General features: G+C 46.6%; 1 protein-coding gene across 1 annotated transcript in view; it reads right to left on the reverse strand.

Moving 5' to 3' along the window:
* The window catches only part of PAPPA (pappalysin 1), a 174,548-nt gene that overhangs the window by 42,703 nt on the left and 107,166 nt on the right, over positions 1-24,679 (reverse strand). Inside the window, exons 11-13 of the mRNA XM_054283889.1 lie at positions 9,163-9,276; positions 8,628-8,763; positions 4,871-5,084 (exon numbers count right to left, since the gene is read on the reverse strand). Coding sequence (XP_054139864.1) covers positions 4,871-5,084; positions 8,628-8,763; positions 9,163-9,276 — 464 coding nt within the window. The remainder of the gene's footprint in view (positions 1-4,870; positions 5,085-8,627; positions 8,764-9,162; positions 9,277-24,679) is intronic.

Genomic DNA, 24,679 nt, shown 5'->3' on the forward strand with positions numbered 1-24,679 from the left:
GCCTAAAAGCTCATGGTGGGCACATTTTAGGAGAAGGGTTACAGCATTCTCTCTTGGACAGAGCAAAAAGGCTCTCCACATTCTGGACCAGCCTGGGCTGCAGATCTGAAGTGCAATTTGGATTTGTCCTATGCCACCATCCACACACCTCACACACATGTAGCCTTCTGAGGGTTTTTTCTAACATATTTATCCTTACAATGGGTTTGTGTTCTCCTCTCTAGAGGTTACTCTAAAGGCAAGAGCAGGTTCTTTCTCTCTCTCTAGATATATGCAGAGGCTGCTGGCCATATTTCTTGTTGCAGAAATTAAAAATAAATAAATAAATAAATAAATAAATAGAAAAGGTAGCAATGACTTTGTCGTCTTCAGCTAAATCACATTGTCTCCTTGTATTAACACAAAATCTTGAATATCTGCCCAGATCCATGGGGCTGGATGGGGACTGGTGAACCTGTGGTGACTGAAAGAAGGATCAGGACCTTTCTTAAGAAGGTGTTTGCCTTCAAACCTGATCCATGAGAGCAACAACAGGAGTGGTGTCACCTAGGGTCCCTTCAGTGATATCTCCTTAGTACTTCTGGATTTGACAGCAATCCCAGCAGATCCCTATTTCAAACTGAAAGGGTCGAAATGAAGCTAAATCCAGAGGTTTACAGAAAACCCTTGCTCCAGCCCAAGGTAAGCCCAAGAGAAAGGAGAGGCACGAGCCAGCACGTCCCCCTGACTGTCCCCATCACTGGCAGGGCAAATTCTCCTTGGTCTGGGCTCTGCCTCCAGCCTGCCTGCACCCCGTGGTGTGAGCTGCTCCTGCCAGGGGGGTCCATATTGAACTGATAAAGCTCTCAAAGCCCCATCACCCAGCCAGCTTGGGAGTGGGACCGTGTCCCTGGGCGTCAGCAGCCCCACAGGTCTCCCTGCCAGAGTCTGTCCAGGCAAACAAAGAAAACGCATTGCCTTCCACTTTAATAAAAGCCAAATGATGCCGTTTGCCAATTACCAAAACGGGGCGAAGGTTAAAAACCCATTGAATTATAACACATGTCACGGACCAAAGCTTCTATGATTAACAGTTCTGTGAGAAATTCATTAATTTCACCCGAAGCAAGCTGACAGAGATTGTGCTTAATGACAGAATGCAGGGCAGGGGAAAGGCGGCTGAACCGGGAAAGAGAAAGCTGCATTAATTCACAACAAAAAGAGACGAGGAAACCCTTTTTTCCTCCTTATGAAAAGGGGGAAAAAAATAAAAATAACCAGAGTTGTAAAGAGCGGTTGCATTTGTTCTGCTGCTGAAGATTTATCTTCATCATTTCTTGTTGGGGAAGCTGACAGCAGGCGAGAACAAGACAAAGAGAAGAGCTGGAGTGGGCTATGAATTCCTGGGGCTTGTTTGGGGCAGCAAAGGGTGCAGCTCCAAGGGAACCTCTCCACAGAGGCCAGAGCAGGTGATGGTGTGGTGGCCAGGGGTGGGTCTTGGTCTACAGTGTAAAACACCCAGATATGCACACTTACAGAGGGAGGAAAACCCAAAATCTCCCCTGCAGAAGCAATTTTGAAGCTGTAGCAGTGAGGCTGTGCCAAGGTTTAACCAGAGAAAGCAAAGGAAAATGTTTTTGCTACACTCCTTAGAAAGCACGGGGTGGTGGCAATGTGAGGCAAGAAGACTGGAGAGCTGTGGGCAGCCAGGGGGGACGTGTCTGCAGTATGAACACAGAGGTAATGGTGGATTTGAAAGATGGAAACCCCTGAAATGCACAGTTCTGACAGAATTCCCCCAATTCTGGCTTGGGTGAATTGGGCTTTCCTGCCAGCAGTTTGCAGGAGAGGAACAGTGGCACCAGCAGGGGTAGTGGAAGGGACAGGTTTGGTGACCATGGCAGGGAAGTGCCACCAAGGAAAAGCAGCTCTTCCCACAAACTGCTTTGCCAGGGATGGGTGACCCACAGCTGATGTTTCCTACCCAGTGACAAAGACAAAAATCTGATTTTTGAGGAACCACTGCCAAAGGCAGCCACAGCACATCAGGCCTTCTGCTCGAGTGACTGCAGGGTGGGAAATTACACCTCTGCTTCTGCACACCCAATTTCACCGTCCACTGCATGAGGCTACACAGGAAATAGTAAAAGTATAATAATTCCAGCTTTAAAGCACAAGAGAAGAACTAACCAGGCCATTATATCTGCTCTAAGGATGCAATGTGGAAATAAAGAGTGTCATTTTTACAGCACGTCTCCAGCAGTGAGGTAAACTTCTGCTGAAAACAAAACAAAACAAAAGAGTCTGTAGTCACTGGCAGCAGAAAAACAACAACTGGAAGAATAAAACTGGAAAGGACAGAGTAGGAATTTTCAAACTATAAATGTCTTCAGGAGGATGGAATGGATTTTCAAAACAGTTAATGATGATTGAGGACAACTACTGATAAAGTTCAATTGGACTTTTAGATTTAAGCCCATTTTTTCTAAAATATTAACTATAATACATATTTTAAGAAAGAAGACTAAGTGAATGTTTTACTTTCAGTCATTAAGTTGTTGCTAACCCATGGGAGGGATCCATTCACCCTCAAAATAAAAACCGTGTTAACTTTTAAAGGACAATATATTTCTTTTCCCTCATAATTTTAAAATCTGCACCTTTGCCTAGAAATATCTGTATCTGGCTATAAATCCTCTCCAAGCAAAAAAATCCTCCTTGAAAGAGAGAAATAATACCTCTTATGGAGAAAAGTCAAAAAGCAGGCAAAAATATCCATGTTGACCAAAGGAAAATGAAAGGGCTAAAATTGATGATCACTCATAGAAAGGCAAGTTCCTTTGAAAAAATCAATAAATACCTTAAAAATCATATCAGGCAAATACAACCAGTGGGGAAAGGGAGAAGGGAAAGATGGGCAGTGTGGAACTGGCACCTCAAGGGAATCTGATGGGCAGACTGTGAGAAAGGGAGGCAGAAAACCCATGTCCAGCCTCTGAGCTGGTTAAGAAATCATTTTTAAAATCTAAATTTCTCTGTTCTTCCTGGATTAGGTAAAATAACCAAATAAAAAGACAGCAATGACAGTTAAGGTGTCACTTATTGCCTGGCTGCACAGCTTAATGCACAACTTTTTCTGCATTTTGGGTACCTGACCTGCTTGGAGCTTTTTGCCCAGAAGGAAACAGATCTGGCCACCCCAAATGGTGCCAGCACAAGGCAAACCGGGGACTGACTCTCCACTGAAGCACTGTCATCAGTGGAAATAATCCCACTGATTTCAATTGCCTTTGGACCAGGGCTTTGCTTTGGAGAGTTTCTAGTTTCTTGTCAGACATGAGAAATTTTATGATCAATCCAGGGCTGCAACCTGCAAGACCTAAAACATTACTGTGAAAGAGTGAGGCTCAGATGGGGGTTTGGGAGAGCAGGGGGCTGAGAGGGTTCAGTGCATCCCCAAAACAAAATGATGCCAAAAAATCAAGAAGAAACATAAAAGGCAAAAGGCAGGTGATTCTTCCTCAAGGGATTTCTGAAGGTTGGGCTGCTGGGCTGCAGAGGCTCACTGAAGCTTTGCCTAAGGGGGATGCATTTTTTATTAAGGAAATAACTTTCTAAACACAGACCACTTCTAGTTCAATAAGTGAACAAATGGTTCAATTCCTACTGAAAACTTGAGAGGGCAGTGGAATGTGGCCCCGTGTCTCATTCCCCCTGAGCTCCCTGTTGCTTCTCACCATCTCCTTCCAGTGGGGCTTTCTTGCCCTTTTTCTGTCCTGCTTCAGCGCTGGGATTTGGCCACACTTCCACCACCAGACTCCTCATCTGAAACTTGATCCTGCTGTCTTTGGGCCTCTGAATTTATACAACCTATTGCACACAATGATCAGACGCTTTGAATCTAGGTCAGAACACACTGACTGGATTGATTTAGCTATAGATATACTCCTTTTTTTTAAATTTTATTTTCCCTTCCCTCTCCCCCTTCTCACTCTCCCGCCTTTCCTGGAATAAAAGCAGGTCCTAAAAACAAGCCAGAGCATTATCAAAAAACCTGACAGCTTGCTTAGGAGGCTGAGCAGAGGTTTGCTGGGATATGCAACTTGTTTTACTATTGCTGCCTCTATGGTATGACAACTGCTCACAACTTTGAATTCACAAAGGAAGAAAAAAAAAATATTCTTTCAGGGGTTCTGCTAAATTCTCTCCTTTTCAGTGCCTTGCTGAAAGGATCCATGAAGCTGCTGCACCAGAGGCCATGAAAGGTCACAATCTCTGTGGGATGCTGTAAAGCAGAGACTGAGAGGGGTTGGTGGTGATCTATTGATGTGTCTGTAATAACAACAAGAATAAAACGGTAGCCATAAACCTTTCATCCTGGGGGGTCCCACAGAGCTTTTCAGAATGGGGGCCGGATCCAGAGAGGTGCTGAGGGCCTCACCCAGCCATGAAAGCACAGCAGATGCTGATGGCCAGGGCTGAGCACCTGGCAGGATCTGGCCCCTCCAGGGCACAGGCATCACTCTGTGTCCCTTCCCTGGGAGGTCCCTGGCACTGGGGCAGCACAAGGGGGCTCAGATTGAGCTGCTTGCTGTGTGAGGGGCCAACACAGCACCAGGCTGGGGAAGGTGTGCACAGCGAACTGGCCCCAATTCCAGGCTTGGCATAAAGGAGGGAGGAGAAAGGAAGAGGAAATCATTCACTAACAGCATCCCGTGCGGGTTAAATGTCCCATCCATCCTGATCAATGAGAACACTGCATCTTTTTTACCCGTGACACAAAGGGGTCAGCAGGGTTCAGCTGCTGTGCCCCTCCTGCCTCCTGCCCAGCCCTGGCCCACGCTGGGGGTGGTGGGTGTGAGGCAGGGGGAAGCAGGGCTGACACGCTCACCTCTGCTCCGCAGGGCTGTAGGTCTGTCCTTGCTGGCAGCTGCTGATGGTGATGGGGTCGAAGTTGTGGAAGGAACGCAGGGCCACCCCGGAGATGGCCACAAACTGGGAGCTGAAGCTAATGAGGACAGCCTGGGTGTGATAAAAAGGGTGACTGAGGTCATGGATGACGGGGATAATCAGGGGATTGTTCCTGCAGCTCAGGACGTGGACACCTGCCAGAGGAGAGACAAGATCAGAGGAAGGGTCAGGCTTAACACAATTGCTTCCCCAAGCCGTGGGCACTTCAGAGGCATGTCACCCAGAGGAATGGCCCCATAGAGCTGAAAAGTTATGGTAAGCTGCCTGGAGGGGCTTCCCAAATGGCTGCAGAGAGCTTAGCAGAGAAGCAGATCCCTCCAGACAGCTGAAGAAAGGCTGCCATTCTCTGAGCGAGCGCGGAGCCGCTCCTTTAGACCACAGCTACGTTCCCATTGTGCTCTGGTAAATCAGGAGCAACCAGCACGGGGGAAGCAGAGTCACACCATTGTAAAACGGGTCCTGGAGGACACTTGGAGCCTTTATGTGCAGGATCAAACGGCGCCAGCAGGCTCAGCAGGCTGGGGGGCTTTGTGCACCAGCAGCTTGTTTGGAGCTGTGCATGCCATTAGCACTCAGGGTAAAACTTTTTTTTTTTTTTTTTTTTTTTTTTTTGTATGAGTTTTCCACTAAATTTGCCCACATTTGATTTTTTTTTCTTCAATAGTTTGGAGCCTTAGGATATCTTGCTCTTTGCAAGAAAAGGCAGATTTGGTCCTGGAAATGGAAATGAGGGTGATGGAGCCACTGAGGATTTTACAGGTGATGTCACTCGAGGAGAAAAGAATTGTGTTCTGGGGAAACAAAAGCATCTCAAGGTTGTGGTGCACAGAAACACCAGAGAGGTGGCAAGGAGACTCCTGAGTCCCTTTTGTCCAGTGGGTAAGGCACTCAGTGACAGCTGGAAAGAAATTCCCACCTTCAGGTAGAAGCAACCTGAATTCAAATGGGCCAAACCCACCTCAGGGGGAAGGCAGAGGGCAGACAGCTGTCTGCTGCCCTCAAAATTCATTAATTGAGATTCATGGCCTGCTGGCTGCCTGCAAGGCTCTGCCTCCACAGCTCCATGGCATCACTCCGAGGATCAGCTTGGCTCCAGATCCATTTGCTTCACTGGAGCTCCCCCAGCAATGGCTTTGGCCCAGGCCCCTTGGCTACCCTGATACACTTACAAATTTGAAAATAAAATAAATTCTATTTGCATGTTTAACTGGCTCAGGGATTTCTGTTATTATTTTTTTTTCCCCAGTTCGGATTTCTTGACTCAAAAGGGAAGGAATAAAAAGGCTTTCATTTTTCCCCTTAGAAAGTGATTTCCTGTGAATTAAGACATGCTTTTTAAACATCTATCTCCCACCCTCTACTTAAAAAAAAATCTTCCTGTAATAAAAAAAATAATATAAAAAAGCAAACCTCTTTTTGTTTTGGTCTTCACCTGACCTTGAAATAACCTCCCTGTCTACTTGCCTCCCAGAAGTCTTTTGATATCAGCTCCTTGTGGAACGGTGCACGTTTCTCACTTACAAACAGGTGCAGTTAATACTCAAAATCCCGGGTTCCCAAATTCCTTGGAAGTTTCTGCCTTCTCTGATGGAAAGCCAAGACCTTATGGTATGAGGCTGTTTATTCACTTCTATTTCATTCCTTGCACTCAGGTGGTGTCCACAACAGAGCAGACCCTCAGAGAGCTGTGCTGCACTCCTGGTTACTTCTGATCTGACCAGGAAAACGGTGGCTGGACAATTGAAGGTTTCTTAATTCCCCTGAAATACCCCTGAAGATGGTACAGGTGCCCATGGGGGCAGTCAGAGCTGTCTCAGGGTCCCCCCCTCTGTTTCTGTGGCTCTGCACCATCTATTCTGAACCCTGGTCTCTCTGATGGCTCTGAACCAACAGCACTGAGCTGTTTGGCATCCCAACCTCTCCATCTCCTACCAGCACTTAGAAGAACCTTCACATTATTTTCTGTGAATCCGCTTGCTCTGATCAAGGCAGGAAACTGCATGTCTGGATAGGCTATTCCTTGCTCGTGGCAGTGTCCTCAGCACACTGGGGACTGATTGAGATTTAAATTATTGCTGCTTCCTTTTGGATGTACTTTCATTTTGCCACGAGCTCCTGCTCAAGGCTCATTGAGTGTCTCAGTCAGTCCTGCCCCCAGTGCATGCCAACATTTGCATCTCAGCCGCAGCTTCCAGCTTGCCATGGTGATAATTCAAACACATGAAACACAATATCCAGGAAAAGGACCTCATGTCCCTGTCAGAAGTCAGACAGAACAGCAATGGGGAGCTCTGCCTGAGGGAGAGCTGCTGGGTAGCCCACCTACACCTCTGCTCTGCTCCAGGCAGCCTCTTCTGAAAGGTCAAAGGGGCTTTTCCATGATGAAAGCAGCATTTCAGCTGGGAGGACATCCAGACATCAGGCTGAGCCATGCCAGACTCATGTTGCAACTTCATTGAGGATTTCAAAACCTAACCCTCAGTTTCCTCTTTGCTCCTCTTTCTTGTTCTCTTTCTCTCCCAGCCCAGCTCGCCTGTCTGTCCCTATAAAATGTCACATTAAGTACTGCTGGCATGCTCGCGTCTCCATCATTTATTTCTCAGAGGGATAGAGCTATGTGCCACTGTTTTGCAAAAGGAGGGTGAGATTAATCCAAGGGCTCTGGCAAACTGGGAGCCATCCTGACTCAACCTGCACAACTTGCTGCAAATTTCAGTTTGTTCTTGGACAACAGACACCACACGTATTTCCTTTGTTCTCCTCCACACTCCACAAAATTCTGCATTATCCTGGATGCTCATCCAACACCTGCCACTCTGTGCCTCTTCTTCTCATCACTGGAGGGAAGCTCATTTGAGTTTCAGCTTGTAAAAACTGAAATGCTATGGTAAAACAGAAAGCTGGGAGTTTTGTTTCCTTAAAAATTGCTCTCAAGGTGACCTGGCCAGCTTTCTCCTCATTTAAAAAAAAAAATGCAGAGAACATCTGGAAAGGGATTGTGCAAGTCCTACCCTGACACAGAGTTGGGAGCTAGGGAGAGCTCCTGGGTTCTGGAGCTTAAATGCAGCCTGGATCAATTCACCAGGCACAATGCCCCCAGTTTAGGGCCCTGTGCCAAGGGCAGAGACAAAACCTGTCTATGCCAGAGCTTCAGAGCTGGCAGGTCCTGCCTCTGTCAGGCACATCTGCTCAAGGCCACACCAGGAGCCTGGCAGGGCTGGACCTTCACCACCTGAAACACTTCACCTGGGTGAAGTATTGGCCATTCAATGGCTCTGGAGACCTCCCTGCCAGGAGGACTGGAGATCACCCAGCACTCCCTGTGAAACAGAAGCCTCTGGTTCAGGGCCCTCACTCCCTGCTCCCAGGGGTTCACCTGCAGCACCATCAGTGCCTCTCCAGGGCAGTGCTGGTGTGAAGCATTGAGATAGTGCTGATTTTAGGCACTGAAGAGGAGCTGATCACCTCTGAACAGATAGTGAACAGCTATGGAGTAATATCTGTATAAAATAATACATCATTTTAAAAAAACTCCAGTGAGACTCAGTGCTTGGAGCATTGAGCAAGCACCTTTTTTGTCTAATTCTGAAATAAAACTGAGCAGGAGTACTGCTGAATGGGAGCATCACCAGATGAAGCAAGCAGTAAAGAGGGAGTTTAATACAACAGAGTCTTACCAAGGTCGTGGCTTTGCTCCTTGGTGTCAAACAGCTGCACACCAATGGTCTCCTGCTTCTGGTCCAGGTAGTAGGTGCCATCTGTGACCAAGTGAACAAGGACTGCTGCAGCCACCATAGGCTGGGAAAAATAAGCCTGGGAAAACACAAACCCCACAAAGCCTGAGGTGGAGAACTGTGGTGGGCTTTTAAAAATCCCCAGGAGCCAGTCCAGGACTTTTAAAAGAAGAATTCCCATCCCAGGTCACATAGAAATCTCTTCCAATCTCTCCTACACAAACTAGATAAACTCAAGTCAAACAGCCCTGAAGCTGACCCCTCTCAGAAATTCAATAGCCTTGTCACACATGAGGGGACTTCACTACTGACTCTCTAGGCAGTGCTCAAAAACATTGTTTTGCTCTTTTGCTCTAAACACACTTCAGAAAGGAGCAGCTTGGCCCTGGGAAAGCTGGCCCATGATATTTTGCCTGCTGGAGAATTTTTATAGAGGCAATCAAAGAGGAAACTTCTGAGTGGTGTGTGCACTTCCTACCTTGAGCCAGAAAATGGTCTGTGTCATGTGGGAGTACTGGAAGTTGGCTGTGCAGGGATACCAGGCGTACTGGGACACACCATCGTTCAAGTCGATCACCTTGGTACGGCACATCTGCAGCAGGAACAAAAGAAACACCAAAACTGACCTAGAGGAGACAGCAAGGAAGGGTTCTGACTGCTTGAAGTGGGGAAAAAAAGCCCAGGTGCACTCCTAGGATAAAGCAATGCACAATAACTGTGCTTCAAAATACCATGAGATTATTCGAAATTAAGTTTCCAGGTCACCCCAGTAAGAAAAACCGAAATGTGAACAGGAGCTAAAGACTCACAGCAGCAGGATGGCAGCCAGCAATCTCCTCTGAACTTGGTACCAGGTCTTTGACAGCATTTAGAACAACTTTGCTCCCACCCAAATGGACCAGGACTCTTCCCATTGGAGTTCAGGTGAGGATCACTTCTGAGCACCCCAGTTCCTAGCACAGACACTGTGGAGGTGCCTACACTGTGGTTGAGCACTGCTCTATTTAAACCTGGTATTATTGTAACCCCAGAGGAGCCACACATGGCCCTGTAAACTTGGAACCAAGTATAGCCAGGAAAGTCCTGCCTCTAGAACCCAATTCAAGCAAATTGATTTCCTCTTTCCCCAGTCAGTTCTGCAAGTGGAATCACCTTCTTCCTACACCTGCAGCCTTTCCATGGCAGGCAGCAGTGAGATTGGAGGCAAACTGCTCTTTCCAATGAAGCACATGATTCCCAAGCCCTGTTACAGATGAAAAGCTAAAAAAATGCCAGAATCTAAACACCAGAGAGCCTTGCAGTGCCACCAGTATGTCAGATGTGAAAATGAAGCTGCAAGAAATGATCAGAATTACCCTGAAAATACTCAGTGAAGCTACTTCAAAAATGAAGCATGAATGACCATAGTCTTCACCTCCACAGCAAGCAGCAAAAAAGGGAATGTCCACCATGGAAAAGGTTACTACTGCATTAGAAGGATACTAATAGCTGAGGCTCCTGGAGCATCTGAAAGGTACCTGTTGGATTCACAGCCCTTTGGTGAACTCACTGACTGTCATTACCATAGGAATAGATGGAATTCCTTGTGCTGATGTGCTGTCAGTAAAGCTGTTCCCATCAGCAATTAATTTATTAAATCAAAAAGAGAACCCTGAAGTGAAAAAAGAAAGTTAGCAGCCATCCAAAATTCTATGCCCACTTGATAATTCTGCATAGAAATGCCCTCTTGGTCCCGGCAGGCAAAGTCTGGGCACTGCAAAGAGTCTGGGATGCCTGGGAATGAGAAACCAGATTGGCTAAAAGTGAGGTAATCCCCTTTAAAATCTGAGTCCTTCAAGATCCAGCACAGAGGAATCTTACAGGCAAAACATAAATCAGCTTTAATGGGCTGGAAGAAGATTTTAGTTTATTTATTTTTTGAAACAACTGGGACCAAGCTTCATTGAGGCTAGCCAGTGGATAGTGTTACATTTTACAGCAGAGCAAGGCTTTACATAAACTATCTTTGGCATTTGAAATCCAGGCCAGCAATTCGACATGTACCGTTTCGCAACTCTCCCTCCTTGCGTTTTCAGCAGCCTGTCTCGTGTTGGGAGCATGGTTTTTATTTTAATACCTCTCCAGCCAGGGAATTTATCTTACCCACATCTGCAGTATATATGGTCAGAGGGCTCTTTGACATGAACAAAGGTCTCATTACTTTTAAATGATTTTGTTCTTATTCTTACTTCTCCTCCTGCTCTGTTGGTCCAAAAAGGTGGCTGAAAGAAACACAAGCACCGACTTTTGGTGGTGCTTTTAAAGTGCCACTTAATGGATGAGTGAAAACTTGCATTAAGAAATCACCCAGACCTGCACCAAAAGTTTGATCCTAACCCAAAATAAACCCCTGCTGAGGTGGGCTGGAAATCTCTGATAACTTTTAAATGCCTTGTTTGATTTGTGTGTGTGTGCGAACCCTAGCACTTTCTGCTTCTGCTGGAGAATATTAGCAAAAATCTGAGCATTGCATAAAGAGCCTGTGTTCAGGCCACGTGGGCTGTCAGGCTGGCCTGGTTTGAGCAGGTTAGATAAGCTTCCCCTGCTGAGGCTGATCCATTGCTACCCAGACAAGTGCTTCAAAGTGGTCCCGGGGTAAAAGGCTCCTTTGGAACAGTCTAATTGAGAATGTGGGAAAAGTCTGAGAGAGATGAATGGCTACAAGAGCCTCTTCTCCACTCTGTCCAGTAAAGTTAGCTAATGGCAAAAATAAAGTTCTTTAGATTTCTCTGGAAACAATTGGGTTGGATATACAGCTCCTGTCACCTACAGACTCCACCATCTCACCAGGCTCCAACACACATGGTAAATCCATCCCTGTTTCAATTCCGCCCAGCCACTGAGTGCCATATCACACCTGCCAAGCCTGAGAATCATCTGCTGGAAGAGTCTTTCACACCTCTGCTTTTAAGGCATCCCTAGACTGTGGCAGCAGCCCAAAGGCCCCTATTAATTAATTAGGTTAATGGTTGGACTCAATGACCTAAGAGATCTTTTCTAAATATGATTATTTCAGTACCAACACTTCTGGAACTACAAGTTCCAATGGCCTGGAAGACAGAATATCATCTCTCATCATTGCTATTCACAGGAATTCACACTTATGAGAAACAGACTATACCCAAACGTCCTCCAGTTTGCTCCAGTGATGCAAAGCAGCAGCTAAAGCACCTGACAGCTGCACAGGGAGGAACACATCGATAGCCTTCTCATTTCAGGGTGTTACCAAACACTGAAGTATTTGCTTTGAAGAGTGACAGCATCGCGCAGCGCTCCAAACTCCACTCACTGGGTCTTATCCAGATCCTCAGCCCCACACAGCAAGTGGGATATCCACAGGAGCTTAGTGTGTGCTCCAAAGTATGCGGCCACTATTTGTGTCTAGTTACTGGAAGCCCATGTCGTCCCCCTCCTGAGGAAGCTGCTTTCAATTAGAAGAGCTGATGTCTGTTCCTCTCGGAGGTTCAGATCCAGCTCAGTCTCCCACCCACACATTCTGTACACAAACATCGGCAGACAGAACGATCAAGGCCAGGGAGCACTGTGGGATCTTCCCACAAGAGGGAATGCCTGGAGGATTCCCTTTGACTGATTTATACAACCTCTTGTCAATCAAAGGCACAACATGTTCTTCAAACCGCCTCTCCTGTTTTCCTTCCCTTACTCAGGGGGACCGAGGAATGTGTCAGCAGAAAGGGAAAAGTGATATATTGGGAGCACTTAGCTTTTTGCCACATCTAAAACACATTTACTATTGCAATCAACTCCATTTCCTTCAAAGTAATATGGGAAAATTTGCTGAAGAGCGAATTTTGGAAGGCGCCCTCGTGAATGATTCCCAGCCATCCCGTGACTGCAGGCAATGGGAATTTGCGTTGATGGGTTCCTGTTGCAGCTGAACTACATGTTAAGGATCACAAATCCCTGGACTGGGCACTGGACTAAATCCCAGCCCAACTGTGGCAGTGCATGGCCCCATTACAACCTTCTGGGCAGCACTTGGCTTCTCCAGGCCTGGGCTCCCTGAAGATGAGGATGATGTTCTCCCACACCACACAGGTGTGCTGAGGATGAAAGCTCTGAGCTAGGAACCACACAAAGATGCTCAGATGTCCCTGAGAGCACACACAGGTGTGAGGATACAGCTCATCACAGGAGTGGGCTAAACACAGATCCCATCCCACTCTGACCTTCCCACCGAGCAAGCACAGTGAGACACCACAGGCTTTGCACACACTGCTGGTTCCCAGCACTGTAACATCAAAATAATTCTAATTGCAGACAGAAAAGCTGCTATTTAAGCACAGATGCTGCCCTGCTCAGCCCTGGCACCGTGGCTGGAGCGGACGTGCCTGTCTGCATGCCCAGGGGCGGCTGGAAGCAGAGCAAACCTCCAGAGCACAGATCTGTCTGCTCCCAAAATCCCATCTGCTGAACCATGGCAGGGCCTCCTCCAGACCGTGTCCTCGAGCTCTGTCTGGCTGCGAGGGGCATCGTGGGCACTTGGTCAGGCAGTGGAAAGCATCCTCCCTCTGGAGAGGAGGGTGCAAGGGGAGATTGGGCTCCAAAAGCTTCCTCTCCCCACTCCTTTATACCAGGGACTGTGCTGCTGACACTTCTGCACCCAGACAGACAGCTCAGAGTGTTTCTGGGATGAAATGGGCTATACCCTGTACTGCAACCATGGAGCAGGCAGGAACAAGATCTCTTGGTAAAACCCACAGTACCAGCTATTTACTGAGCACAAAATATCCTCAGTGAGGCTGCAGAAATGCACAGAAAAACTCACAGACTGATACAAAACCCATGGAGGCACAAACAGAACATATTCTCTTGTTTGAAGATCCAGCTAAAGAATAGATTTCAGCTGTAATACTGAGACCTACAGTATTCTACAGTAATCTACAATATTTATCTGTTTGCTCTGCAGAATGTTATTTGTATTTAACTCAACACACACCAGAGGATCCCAACCATGACATAAGCAGCATTTTAACACATCCCTTACAGTTGAAAACTTTCTCTCTCCCTTGCCAGACCGGGGTGCTGGCAGTCACCCAGCCCTTTTATTCTTAAATATGTTATTGTTCTTGCTGAGCTAAGGTTAATCTCACCCAAGGATGAGAAGCCATGGTGCAGTTGCTAAATATCAGAAAGGTTCCTGCTTGTTTATTGCCCAATATTGTAAGGCAGCTTGACTGCCACATGGACACCACCCAGTTTGCCGACTGCAGCACAGACCTCCAATCTGTTCTCAAAGCTGTTGCACTGCTTTTCTCATTTAGGCTGGGAATTGGGTTGGAATTAGGGAAAAATGAAGTTGCCCACAAGTGAGCACCGAACCATTAAAAGCCTGCAACAAACACCTCAAACCCCAGCCAATTTCTCTGACCATTCCAAACCTCAGGAGCCCACGGAGCTCAAATGGAAATTGTACACACAGCAGCACAAGGAATTTTGCTCTGGGTTTTCTCCTAGATTCTGGTCAGAAGTGCTTTCAGACAATTGTCATTATCAGATGTCTTTGTCAGTGGACTTATTTCATCAGAAATATGAGTCTAAAGTTGCCTGCCTAACTATGAATGTCAGCCTTGGGTCATTTTAGAGGTTGGCCTCTAAAACTTGAGGAAAACATTCAAAGCTACTTTTCCCAAACTGGTACACATATTTAACTTTATGTGCACTACCAATGGGTTTCTGTTGCAGAAAATAAAATAAAAAGCTAAAACCAAATCTGAGATCCAGCAGCAGAGAGTCTAAACACAAAATGAGGGAAGAAACCTGAGTCTCTCTCTTCCAACAGCCACCTGACCTTACAGTCTACTGCTACTTCCACAGCAGCACATTCCCCTCATGCCTGATGCTCATCAACTGCATCTTCTCCCCCAAAATTCTCCTTGTCCTCTGTGTCAGATAACACAGTTTTTCTGTGTTATCATATAACACAGTTTTTCATATTCTTTGTCTATTTTTACTAGTTTTCATTGGGGTCCCTCAAGGTCTGGTGGCAAAAGATGAAAAACTGCAGCGTGTCCTGCTCCAGGACAAAGGCCTGTGGGCAGGTGATCCACAGCAAAGCTTTATCAACTGGAAGCTGATGAAACTCCTGGGGTAACACACTGATGCTATATTACTCCCAGATTCAGTTGGCTCAGAAGCCAGAGGAAACCTCATCTGTCAATTTTCCCTGTGTAATGAAGAACAGGATTTGGCTGTGGGATTGGGAAGCAGCTTACATCTCCTGCAGGATGAAATAAAGCCCTGCTGCCCGTCCCTGTGTCCAGTCTCAGCACAGCCACGTCCACTTTGAACCCAGAGCAGCTGATGTGTCTGGACCTCACAGACTCAGTATCCCATTAGCATGATATTACAGCTTCCTCAGCACAGAGCCACGATTTTCAGCTGAAGATTTGGCTGGATTTTTTCAGTAATTGGAAAGTGACCTTTCTGTGAAAACACCACGGACAGGGCACCAATAGTTTGCCTGCAATGTGACAAGATGATAAATTCCTCTACTTTACAACAATAGTGTTCATCTCCAAAGGGAAATTTCCTCAGAGTTTTGGATGTAACACAGGGCTGTGATTCAGAAATGAGTGGGAGATGCAAGGGCTATTTCATTTTGTCATATAAGTTGGTTTAGTTTGAGGCAAGCGAAAAGGAGCTACAGGGATTTCCATTAGATGATGGCCCAGATTGCATGTGTATTCAAGGTGTGTTATTAACTTTAGCTTTCTCAAAAATGCAGTTATTTCACTTCCAAAGAGCTCGTATGAACAATATATTTCCATTTTTAAATCGTGCAGACCTGCATTCTTTGAGCTTCCCTTTGAATTTCTGTTATCTCAAGATTCAAAGCAAACTTCATTTAAAAACCAGTGAGTTCAAATCAAAATCACATCAAACCATAAACTTCACATGGCATACCTGAAAAAACTGTAAATCAGTTCTGACTGGCCCTATCCCAAACTCACATGGGCTTTGACAGCCAGCCAGGTGTAATCAAATATCTAGGATGCTTGCTGTACTCAAGGAAAAAAACCAATATGGAGTTTTGATTTCCAACAAAACCCTAACCAGATGATTTTTGCACGGTTCAAAGGATCACCATGAGGACATTGGTTAAGCCAAGGACAGAAACTACAGAAAAATAGATCAAGAAAAAGAAGAAATAATTGCACTAATGGGATTTAAAAATCAACTCATCTTTCATGGCAGCTCACAAGCAAACCCCAGCATCTGGAGCTCCTGGGTGCAATTTGCACATGCCCCTGCTTCTCTTGCCATTCAGAGATGCAAACTGAAGGGATGCAGAATCAAGAGGTGGTTCTGAGTGCACAACACAGCCTCCTGTGCAGCACATGAAAGTGCAATCCAGCAATCTGACATGTGCTCCTGTTTATTCCTGTCAGTCCTCTGCTCTTTCTTCAGCTTGGCAGTAGCACCTAAAGATGCTGCTCTCAAAAAGCAGCATCTTCCACCCCAGCACTGCTGGGATCCCACCTCAGGATCAAGCAGCAGCACACCCAAACAAGAACTTATGCCTTCAGTTCTGCAAGTATCAGCCTCATTAAAACTAAAAGACATTTTCAAGCTGCAGCACGAGCTCCTGTCTACAACTTCCACATTACTGCTCACAGAAGTGTGAAGGCATTATAGACTGATAAGTGCTTTAGCAGACTGTATATCCATCCACTGGAGAGCAAGGTTAAACAAATACAGGAGCCAGAACATTATTGTTGGCTGAGCGCTCGGGTTCCCGAGCTGCCCGTCTCTGCCTCCAGCGGGCCAGGTCCACTGCAGCACAGCTTCGAGGAGCTGCAGGCCAAGGCTGGCCGTGGGGTGCTGCAGCAAAGCAAAACAATCCCATCCCATCAGCTTTCATCACCGAGGAGCAGAGAAAAAGTGAAATTTTTTGGATTTGTTTTTCCTTCGGCTGGAGCGTTTCATTCGGGAGCAGCTGGCACCAGAAAATCAAACTGTCAAAGGCAGAATGTGCCACACTTTAGGAGGATCTTAAATATATTTTTGTTATTATATTCATAGTTCTATCTCACTGGATTCATTGTACTTTTGCAGCTCCTGTAAGGCAAAGAGGGGTTGGTATAATCCATTGGTAACATCCCCTCCTTCCTTCCCAGAGTTGGTGCCATACATTTGTTTGGATGAAGCAGCTGGCACCAGAAAATCAAACTGTCAAAGGCAGAATGTGTGCCACACTTTAGGAGGATCTTAAATATGTTTTTGTTATTATATTCATAGTTCTGGCTCACTAGATTCATTGTACTTTTGCAGCTCCTGTAAGGCAAAGAGTGGTACAATCCACTTGGTAACATCCCCTCCTTCCTTCCCAGAGCTGCTGCCATACATTTGTTTGGATAAAGAAAACACAAAAGCAGAGAAAGAATTCTCTACCCAGAGAAAGTTTTCTCTAGGTAGAGAAAACACAAAAGCAACAACAACAAATCGCTTAAGAGCTTGAGTTCTCCATCAGATAACACACTGGCTGAGGTGGACAGAGATGCTTAGAAGCACATGGACAATGACACTAATAAAAAGAGAGATACATGAGAAAGAAATTAAGCCACAAATTTTTCAGCTCCCAAGCAGGAAAAAAACCCCACTGCTTTTGTTTCCAGTATAGTAGGAGCAAGCCCTAAATATTGCCATCCCTGCACCAGCCTGAGTGCTCAGGGGGCACAGGAGCCACTTCCCAGAGGTGTGAGCCAAGGCAGGTGCCACCCTGAGCCCTGCAGAGCCCTCCCTGAGCCTCGCCTGTGCCTGAGGCAAACAGCCCTGCAGTGGTTAATGTCAGCCCCGACCACATGATCACACTCAGAAAAGGTCAAAAGAGTGATTTTTCATTTAAAAACATCTGTGTGCTTAAAGAACAAAACTTTCTCATGTGCAGAAAACCAGGGGTTTCCAGTGCTTTTATTTCCAGAGTTAAAGCCGTGCTTTTCAGCTTTGTTTAGGGTTATGGCCCATGTAAACAGGCTGTGCAAACCACACACTGCACTCAGTACACAGCGTTTCCACAGGCAGGGATAATTGGGGGTGCAAATCTGGCAAATCTCCCTGTCCCTGGCTCCTTTTCCCTCTCCAGGCTGCTCAGCTTTCCCCACTGTGCTCCCAGGGAGCCAGCCAGACACCCTGTTGTTGTCCTTCCCTATATGAAGACGTACACATGCCTCTAATCCTGAGGGTGTAAGCCTGCTCTGGGCTGTCAACAGGCCTTAATTGGATACATCCAGGGAGATGATGCATTGGGAAGAGGCCCTGGATTTAATAGGAAAAGGGAGGCTGCAGAGAGGCACCAGGGGAATGTGGAGGGGAGCTCAGAGGAGCTGCCCTGTGCTCCAGGGAGCAGTCACACCTCAGCTGGCAAAACCTTTCAGATCCCACCCAGCTATCAGCCCTACATCAGTGGGTATTAATCGAAATTTAAACCCTCCGGCTTGTTTTTCAGCACCTGAAGACATGGCTTGCAGTATGCAAATCACAATGTTCCCCCTTGCTTCATTGGGCTTTTCCCACTGAAACTGCAGAGTAATGAAACCACCATCCTGCAAACAAACTCCTCTGAATGAGCTGGACCATCCAGGCACATCCACAGAGCAGCTGCTGCCTCCAATCCATGCACATCTCCACCCAAAAAAAGCTTCTCTGGGATAGCCTGTCACTCCCTTCTCACCTTGGAGCAACCCTGGTTGCTCTGATAAACCCCAAACTCCAACAAATTAAGCCAAAATACTTGGAACATTTAGTCCTTGATGCCCCAGGTTTGTAGGGGAGTTCAGAGGAACTCCCAGCTGCTCCCAGAAGAAGTTTCTGGAGAAATTAAAATGTTGTGTGAAAGAGGAACTCAGAATTTTCCACCTCAGTGCCTTCCAGGAGCAGGCTCTGAGAAGATGGACTGGCAGCAGAGGGGCTGGAGGAACACCTAGCTGCCAAGGCTCAGCCTTTCTCACCAGGAACAACCTCTGGGAACCAGGTAAATTTCCATAGAGTGAGGCTTTCCCTCTCCAGCTGCTCCAGCTCACTGTGTATGCGCACACAGTGACAGAACAGCACTGCTGGAAGGCCAAATGATTCAAAGGGATTTGGATGGAGAAAGGTGTGAGGAAGGTCATCTCTACCCTGTGCTTCACCTTCCCCTCTCTGAAGAGTGACTTGTCTCTTCTGAGTGTGATGATGCAAGGGTTAATTACCAAAAAAATGGAAAAATGGCATTCACTGCCAGCAGTGCTAAGTGTAGGGATTTTGGCCCAGTTACCAAAATGGCTGAGCAGAACTTGATGTTCTCCTGAGCTGAGGGCTTTCACAGAGAGGAGGTCCATGTGGGGACAGATAATAGCACTGATCCTGCAAATAACCATTTCCTGGCGCATGTGAGAGCCTGGAGCCAGACCCTGAGACGACAGTGGAAACCCAGTCCCCAGGAGACTCCTGCTGATAGCACGGGGGAGCTGGGCCACTTACCAGATGTGAATTTGAATTACCAGGGTGAATCATGTCTTCTTATCAGATTCCCCACTGAAATGACCTCAGAGGAAAGAGTAGTCCTCCAGCTTTGCAGGCAGCACTTCCAAAAGTGAGCACAGATGTGGGGTTCCTCCAGAGTTACAGCTGCAACTGAGGCAGCACAGGAGAGGCTTGGAGCAGCTCAACAGGGCATCCAAATGGTCCCCATTTTGCTGTTGTTTTCACCTCATTTATTATTATTATTATTATTATTATTACTACTACTACTGATTCGTATTTTCAGGTGGGGACAGAGGGATTGACTCAAGACACTTTCAGGACAAACACCATCCTCCGAAACCATGCCTTTTAGAGACATCTTAAGATGAACACCCTGAAATTCATTGGCATTCAAAATACGAGGTGTCTTATGACAATGTGGGCGAAAATGCCCACGGTACTCCAAACAAGTGGTGCAGACAATCCTTCATTTACCAGAAAAAAAAGAAATTCTTTGCTCCTGGCATGAGAAAGTTTACTTTCAGCTTAAAGAAATGACCGTGTGGTTTTGGGGATGGCATTCCGTTCTGCTGGAGAGCAGCACCCTGCCTGCCTGTACATCCGTGGTTTTGTAGCTACATTACAACCCTGGAGAGCTCTGTTTACATATTTGACATGTTTCCTTGCGCAGAACATGAAACCAAATTACAGTGTAAAAGCCATTATGGCTTTGCTCTTGCACCCTTTTCCATCCCATTGCTGGGTTTAGATCTATCTGGGTGTTTTTAACTGTGCCGGGTCTCCTGGCACTGCTTCAGGCAGGTTTATTTGCTGCTGCACAGGGAAATCAAGGAAAAGCCTGGTGAAGCCACATGCCAGGGAGCAGGGAGAAGATGGGGGGCGGGATGAGAAATGCCGAGAACCCTTCATGCATGAACAAAGCAGACGTGTCGGTGCATTTATGCAAAAATCATTCTGCTCTGAATGGAGAGGGACCCAAGACAAACAACCCGGATGGGATGCAGGGGAGCTATCCCACGCTCACGGCTGGACATGCTCTGCATCCCAAGGCTTGTGAGCAGCAGCAGCAGGCGGGGAGAGTGGCAGGTTGAGGGGCAAGGGCCGAGGAGGGGGGGTCTCCTTTCAGAGCAGTGCATGTTAATGAGCAGAGCCTCTGTCGGGGGGTCCAGCTGCCCGGCTCGCCGGTGCCAGGGGGGTCCAAGCTGTTCTCTATTGATGCCTCTAATCTGGGTGGGTGGCTGGGTGTACAGCAGATATGATCATAAAATGGTAATTTACTTCCTAAAGGAGCACATAATCCCCATTGCTGCCCAGGACAATATTCCTTTCTTGCCTTTCTTCTTGCTTCTAGAAACAACAAATGTCATGGAATTCTGCTCTCGTTTCATTAGTGGTAAATCTCTCCTGGTTCTAGGAAGATGGGACCAATTTCCGGCACCTGAGGATTTTTGGTTTGACCTTCATCTCTGAAAAAGTCAGATTGAACCTCTCTTAGAGTACGGTTGGCTGCTTTGCTCTCTGCATCATTCTTTGTTTCTTTTATCTATTTTCTCTACAGTACACAAAGGGAACACAGTGTACCAGCCCCTGGTACTCACTGTTCTGATTCTCTTAGATGACTTGCATATGTGCTCTTGAAAAATTATTCTAAAAACCAAGGGGGGGGGAAGGGAGTGGAAAGAAAAAAAAAAAATATATATCCCTTGAGTGTTTGTCAAAATTGCTTGGAATCTCCTCTGACATCTCATTGTGTTCTCTCCATCCTCCCCTTACACAAATCAGCCAGAGGCTACAACATCAGCCATGGGGTCTGAGCTTCGCTCCAGCCAGGAGCAGAGGAGCCCTGGAAGCCACGGGGGTGGAGGGGATCCCTGTCTGTCCTGGCTGGGAGCAGGCAGCCAGGTGAGGGGCAGCATCCTCCAGCCAGCTCTGCACTCACTTTCAGGATAACGCTCTTCCTCAGCCAACTCTCTGCAAATGAGCCTTTCCCAAGCCAGCCTACCTAGAAATCCCATTTCTCATTTCATTTAGCTCCCCAGAATGCTGAGATCATTCCTGAGTCATGGCACTAGTGGCATATGACACATCCTTGTAGCATCCCTCAACTCTGGCATGGACCACCTCCTCCAGTGAGGCAGAGCAGCAAAGCAAACGTGCAAATAAGGAGCAGTGGAGTTCCTTGGCAGAAAAGTTGCAGAATCCAGCTTTCCCAGCAAGTCAGGTGGGAAGCAACATTTCCAGGCATTAAAGCAAGGAGATGGTGGGACAGTTTACCAGTCCTTTTGTACTGGGAATGAACAGCCAAACTGTGCTAGGATCAAGACTGATTAATTCCCAAACAAGATGATGTGAGGGGGCTGACAGAGCTAAAATGCAGATTTAATGACCTCAAACCCCTCCAGGGGTCTGGTCCCAGGCAGAAACTCTCAGCAAGCCACGAACACTTTTCTTTTTATCCAAGATAGGAACACTTCCCTTTCAAGACATCCTGAACTTCCTAGTCCTTGGGAGGTTTAGGCTCAGTAATGCCCAGTGCCTGCAATGTCTCTGAAGGATTTTGAGGTCTAATCCTCAAACAGGAGCTTTACCTTTCCATGCTCCCATTTCCACCTCTATTAAACAGAACAGAAACCAAGCAATGTGGCTGTGATAAGGCTTAATTAATCACTGCACATGGGAAAAAAAAGAAAAATATGAAAAGTATCATTACTTCATCCAAGGAAGGAGCATTCCATCCTGATTTTGCCTGACAGTCAGGGCCAGGCTCATGACGCAGCTCTCCAGCCTCAGGCAAAAGACCAAATTGGCTGGTCTGTAGTTTCCAGGGGAAATGAAGACAAAATTTTGGACCCCTGGAACTAACTTTAGACTGGGAGACTGTGTAACCTAAGCTGAGGCCCTTTAGTGGATCAGCCAGTACTGGAAATGAGCTCAGCCACGCACAGCAAACCTACATTCCTCCTGTGACAGCCTGTGCACAGTGTCCAGTTCAGCTTTTTCCAGAACTGGTCTCTGATCACTCATGGTTCCTCCATTAATGGTTTTGCTTAGTGGGATTCTGCCCTCATCCTCCAGAGCTTAGTGGTTCAAAGTCTGGCTCGGCTATAAATAACAAAGACATTTGCAAAGCAAATCATCTTATTAAAAATGGGGATTTTTTATCCCTCCAACCACAACAAAACTCTTACCGTTGAAGAGCAACAGGACTTGGCTGTGAATTGGGAAGTTCAAAAAGGGCCACTTGCAGAGCCGACAGACAGACACCCTCCCTCTTCTCAGCAAGATCACCCCAAAGGAAAGGAATGGCTTCTCCATTAAAAGTTGCAGGTTTCCTCTCTTTCCACTCCTGTTCAAGATTACTCTCTTTGCTGGCTCTGCTGGATCTTTGGGGAATTATCTTCAGCATTATATTTATTAGACAGAATAAAACTGCATGGCAGAGAACTTCATCATATTTCTCTTTAACTTTCTTATGGTATTTTCTTACCAATCTTGGAGCCCTTGCTCTACCACGTTATTTCTTTTAGTAGTCAGGATATTTTTGTGCTCCTGTCTTCTCCTTTTGTGGGCTATTCCAGACACAGTGCAATTCTAGACATCTTTGCTGCTGGTGGAAGGTTTGCTGCAGCAAGTCTGGAGGAGAGCAATTGTGGGAATGGTAATGGGGCAGGAGGGGGCCTCTGTTTGTGGGAAAGATGTAATAGGAATCCTCTTCCACAACTTCTTACTCCATAGAAGCCCCTGTGGGGTACCCAGAGGAGAACAGGGTGTGTTCTTTAGTCCGGGAATGAAAACGAATCCCAGGATCTGTCTGTGCCCAGCAGCCTTGGGAAAGAGTCCCCATTCTGTTAACTGTGCCTGAGCTGGGTGGCTTTTTCCATACACTAGAAAACCAAGCTCAAACAATGGCATAGGGCAAAAAAAAGTTTTATATATATATATATATATAGTATACACGTATGGATGCTTGGTCTAAACAATTTCTGCACAGCTGGGAGGAAATGCAACAAAAGGCAGTTCCTGGGGGATTGTCCCTCTAAATCACCAACCCACAGCAACAGCCAAGTCTTGAGCACACATGGCTGTGACAGGAGTAACAGGGTCAGGAATCAGCCACCTAAAGACACTTTAGTCCTTTCCTATAATTCTCTTTTGTAAAGGCCCAAGGGGAAGCTGCAGATGAATCAGTTCTCCGAAAGCAGGAGTGCCACCAGCAAGAGGAAAGGAGAAATGTCATCTCCAGTGTCCTGTGATCAGCCTGCACTCATCTGCCTGTGCTCTGCTCACCCCAGCTGCGGCATCCCTCCTGGAACAGGCCTGTCAGAGGCTTCCTCCAGAGCCCTTAGCAAAATATCCAAATATCCTCCCTGCTCTGACTGACTCCAGCAGGAGAGACTAACAGGAGCTAATGCACTCGCCCTGTGCACAAACCCGGCAAAAGAAAACTGATGTGCAGGGAGAGGCTGTTTGCAAACTCACAGCAGAAGAAAGAGGGGGAAAAACGCCAGCTCAAGAGTGAGCAAAATCCTTATTACTGAATTCCTTCTGCAGCTGACAACAGGTACTGAGCAGCATCTGCTTCCAGGTCTGTGTAAGACACGAGATTAGAAATCAAAGTGCAAAACTACCCTGCACTGGTGCTTACATTTCTGTGCTGGTGCAATGTTGCTGACTGGCCCTCTTTGGCTCTGAATATGATGCTGTCAGTACTGAGAATATTTCTTAATCAGCACTGAAGGGTGGCTGCCAGGAAAGTAGAAGTGGCTGTCTCTCAGTCTTGCTTCTGCAGAAAGGGCGATTGTTTAAAGGGGGGGGCTGTTTGACCTTTCCATTTCTCAAATCTGTATCTCTTCGCCAAGACTGTGTCATTCTTTGTAAGCGTTTTATTGTTCAAAACAAATCTTATACTGAGAACTTTCTTTTTTATCTCCCTTACTATGTTGCCAGTCGGCAGCCTCACACTAGCAAGTGATGTAAGAGCCATCTCAAGCTAATAACTGAGTATCTAAGGCAAAGCCAGCTGCAGACATGGGCAATGTCTGCAGTGAACTGAGCAAAGGGGTCACAGAAACAGCCCTGCAATAACAACAAAGTGCTCTCCAGCTTGTGCTTATCAGCAATCCCCCAGCAGGTAAACAAGGCACATGGGCAGATATTGCTCAGAGATACCACGACAACCAACCAACTTAGGATGCAAACTCCTCAGAAAAAAGCCTTGACAGAACTATGACAGTCATGCAGAGAACCTGGCATTGAGATATCTAAGGATGAGAAACATTTTAAGTCAGGACGTGCTTAAAATGTTTTAAAGCGCCTTGAGAACGCCGGGGCAGGGATGAGAGGCGGGGATGGCTGACAAACAGGCAGCTTATGTATTCTGTATATTGCTGGGCACTGCACTCAAACATATCTTTCATGGCATTCCTGATGGGAAGCCAACAGAAATACCACTCTGATTAATCAGGAAGCTA

This window comes from Melozone crissalis, unplaced genomic scaffold (assembly GCF_028551555.1).
Source record: "Melozone crissalis strain CALT ecotype California unplaced genomic scaffold, PUWL_Pcris_2 ptg000041l_1, whole genome shotgun sequence".
Lineage (NCBI taxonomy): Eukaryota > Metazoa > Chordata > Aves > Passeriformes > Passerellidae > Melozone > Melozone crissalis.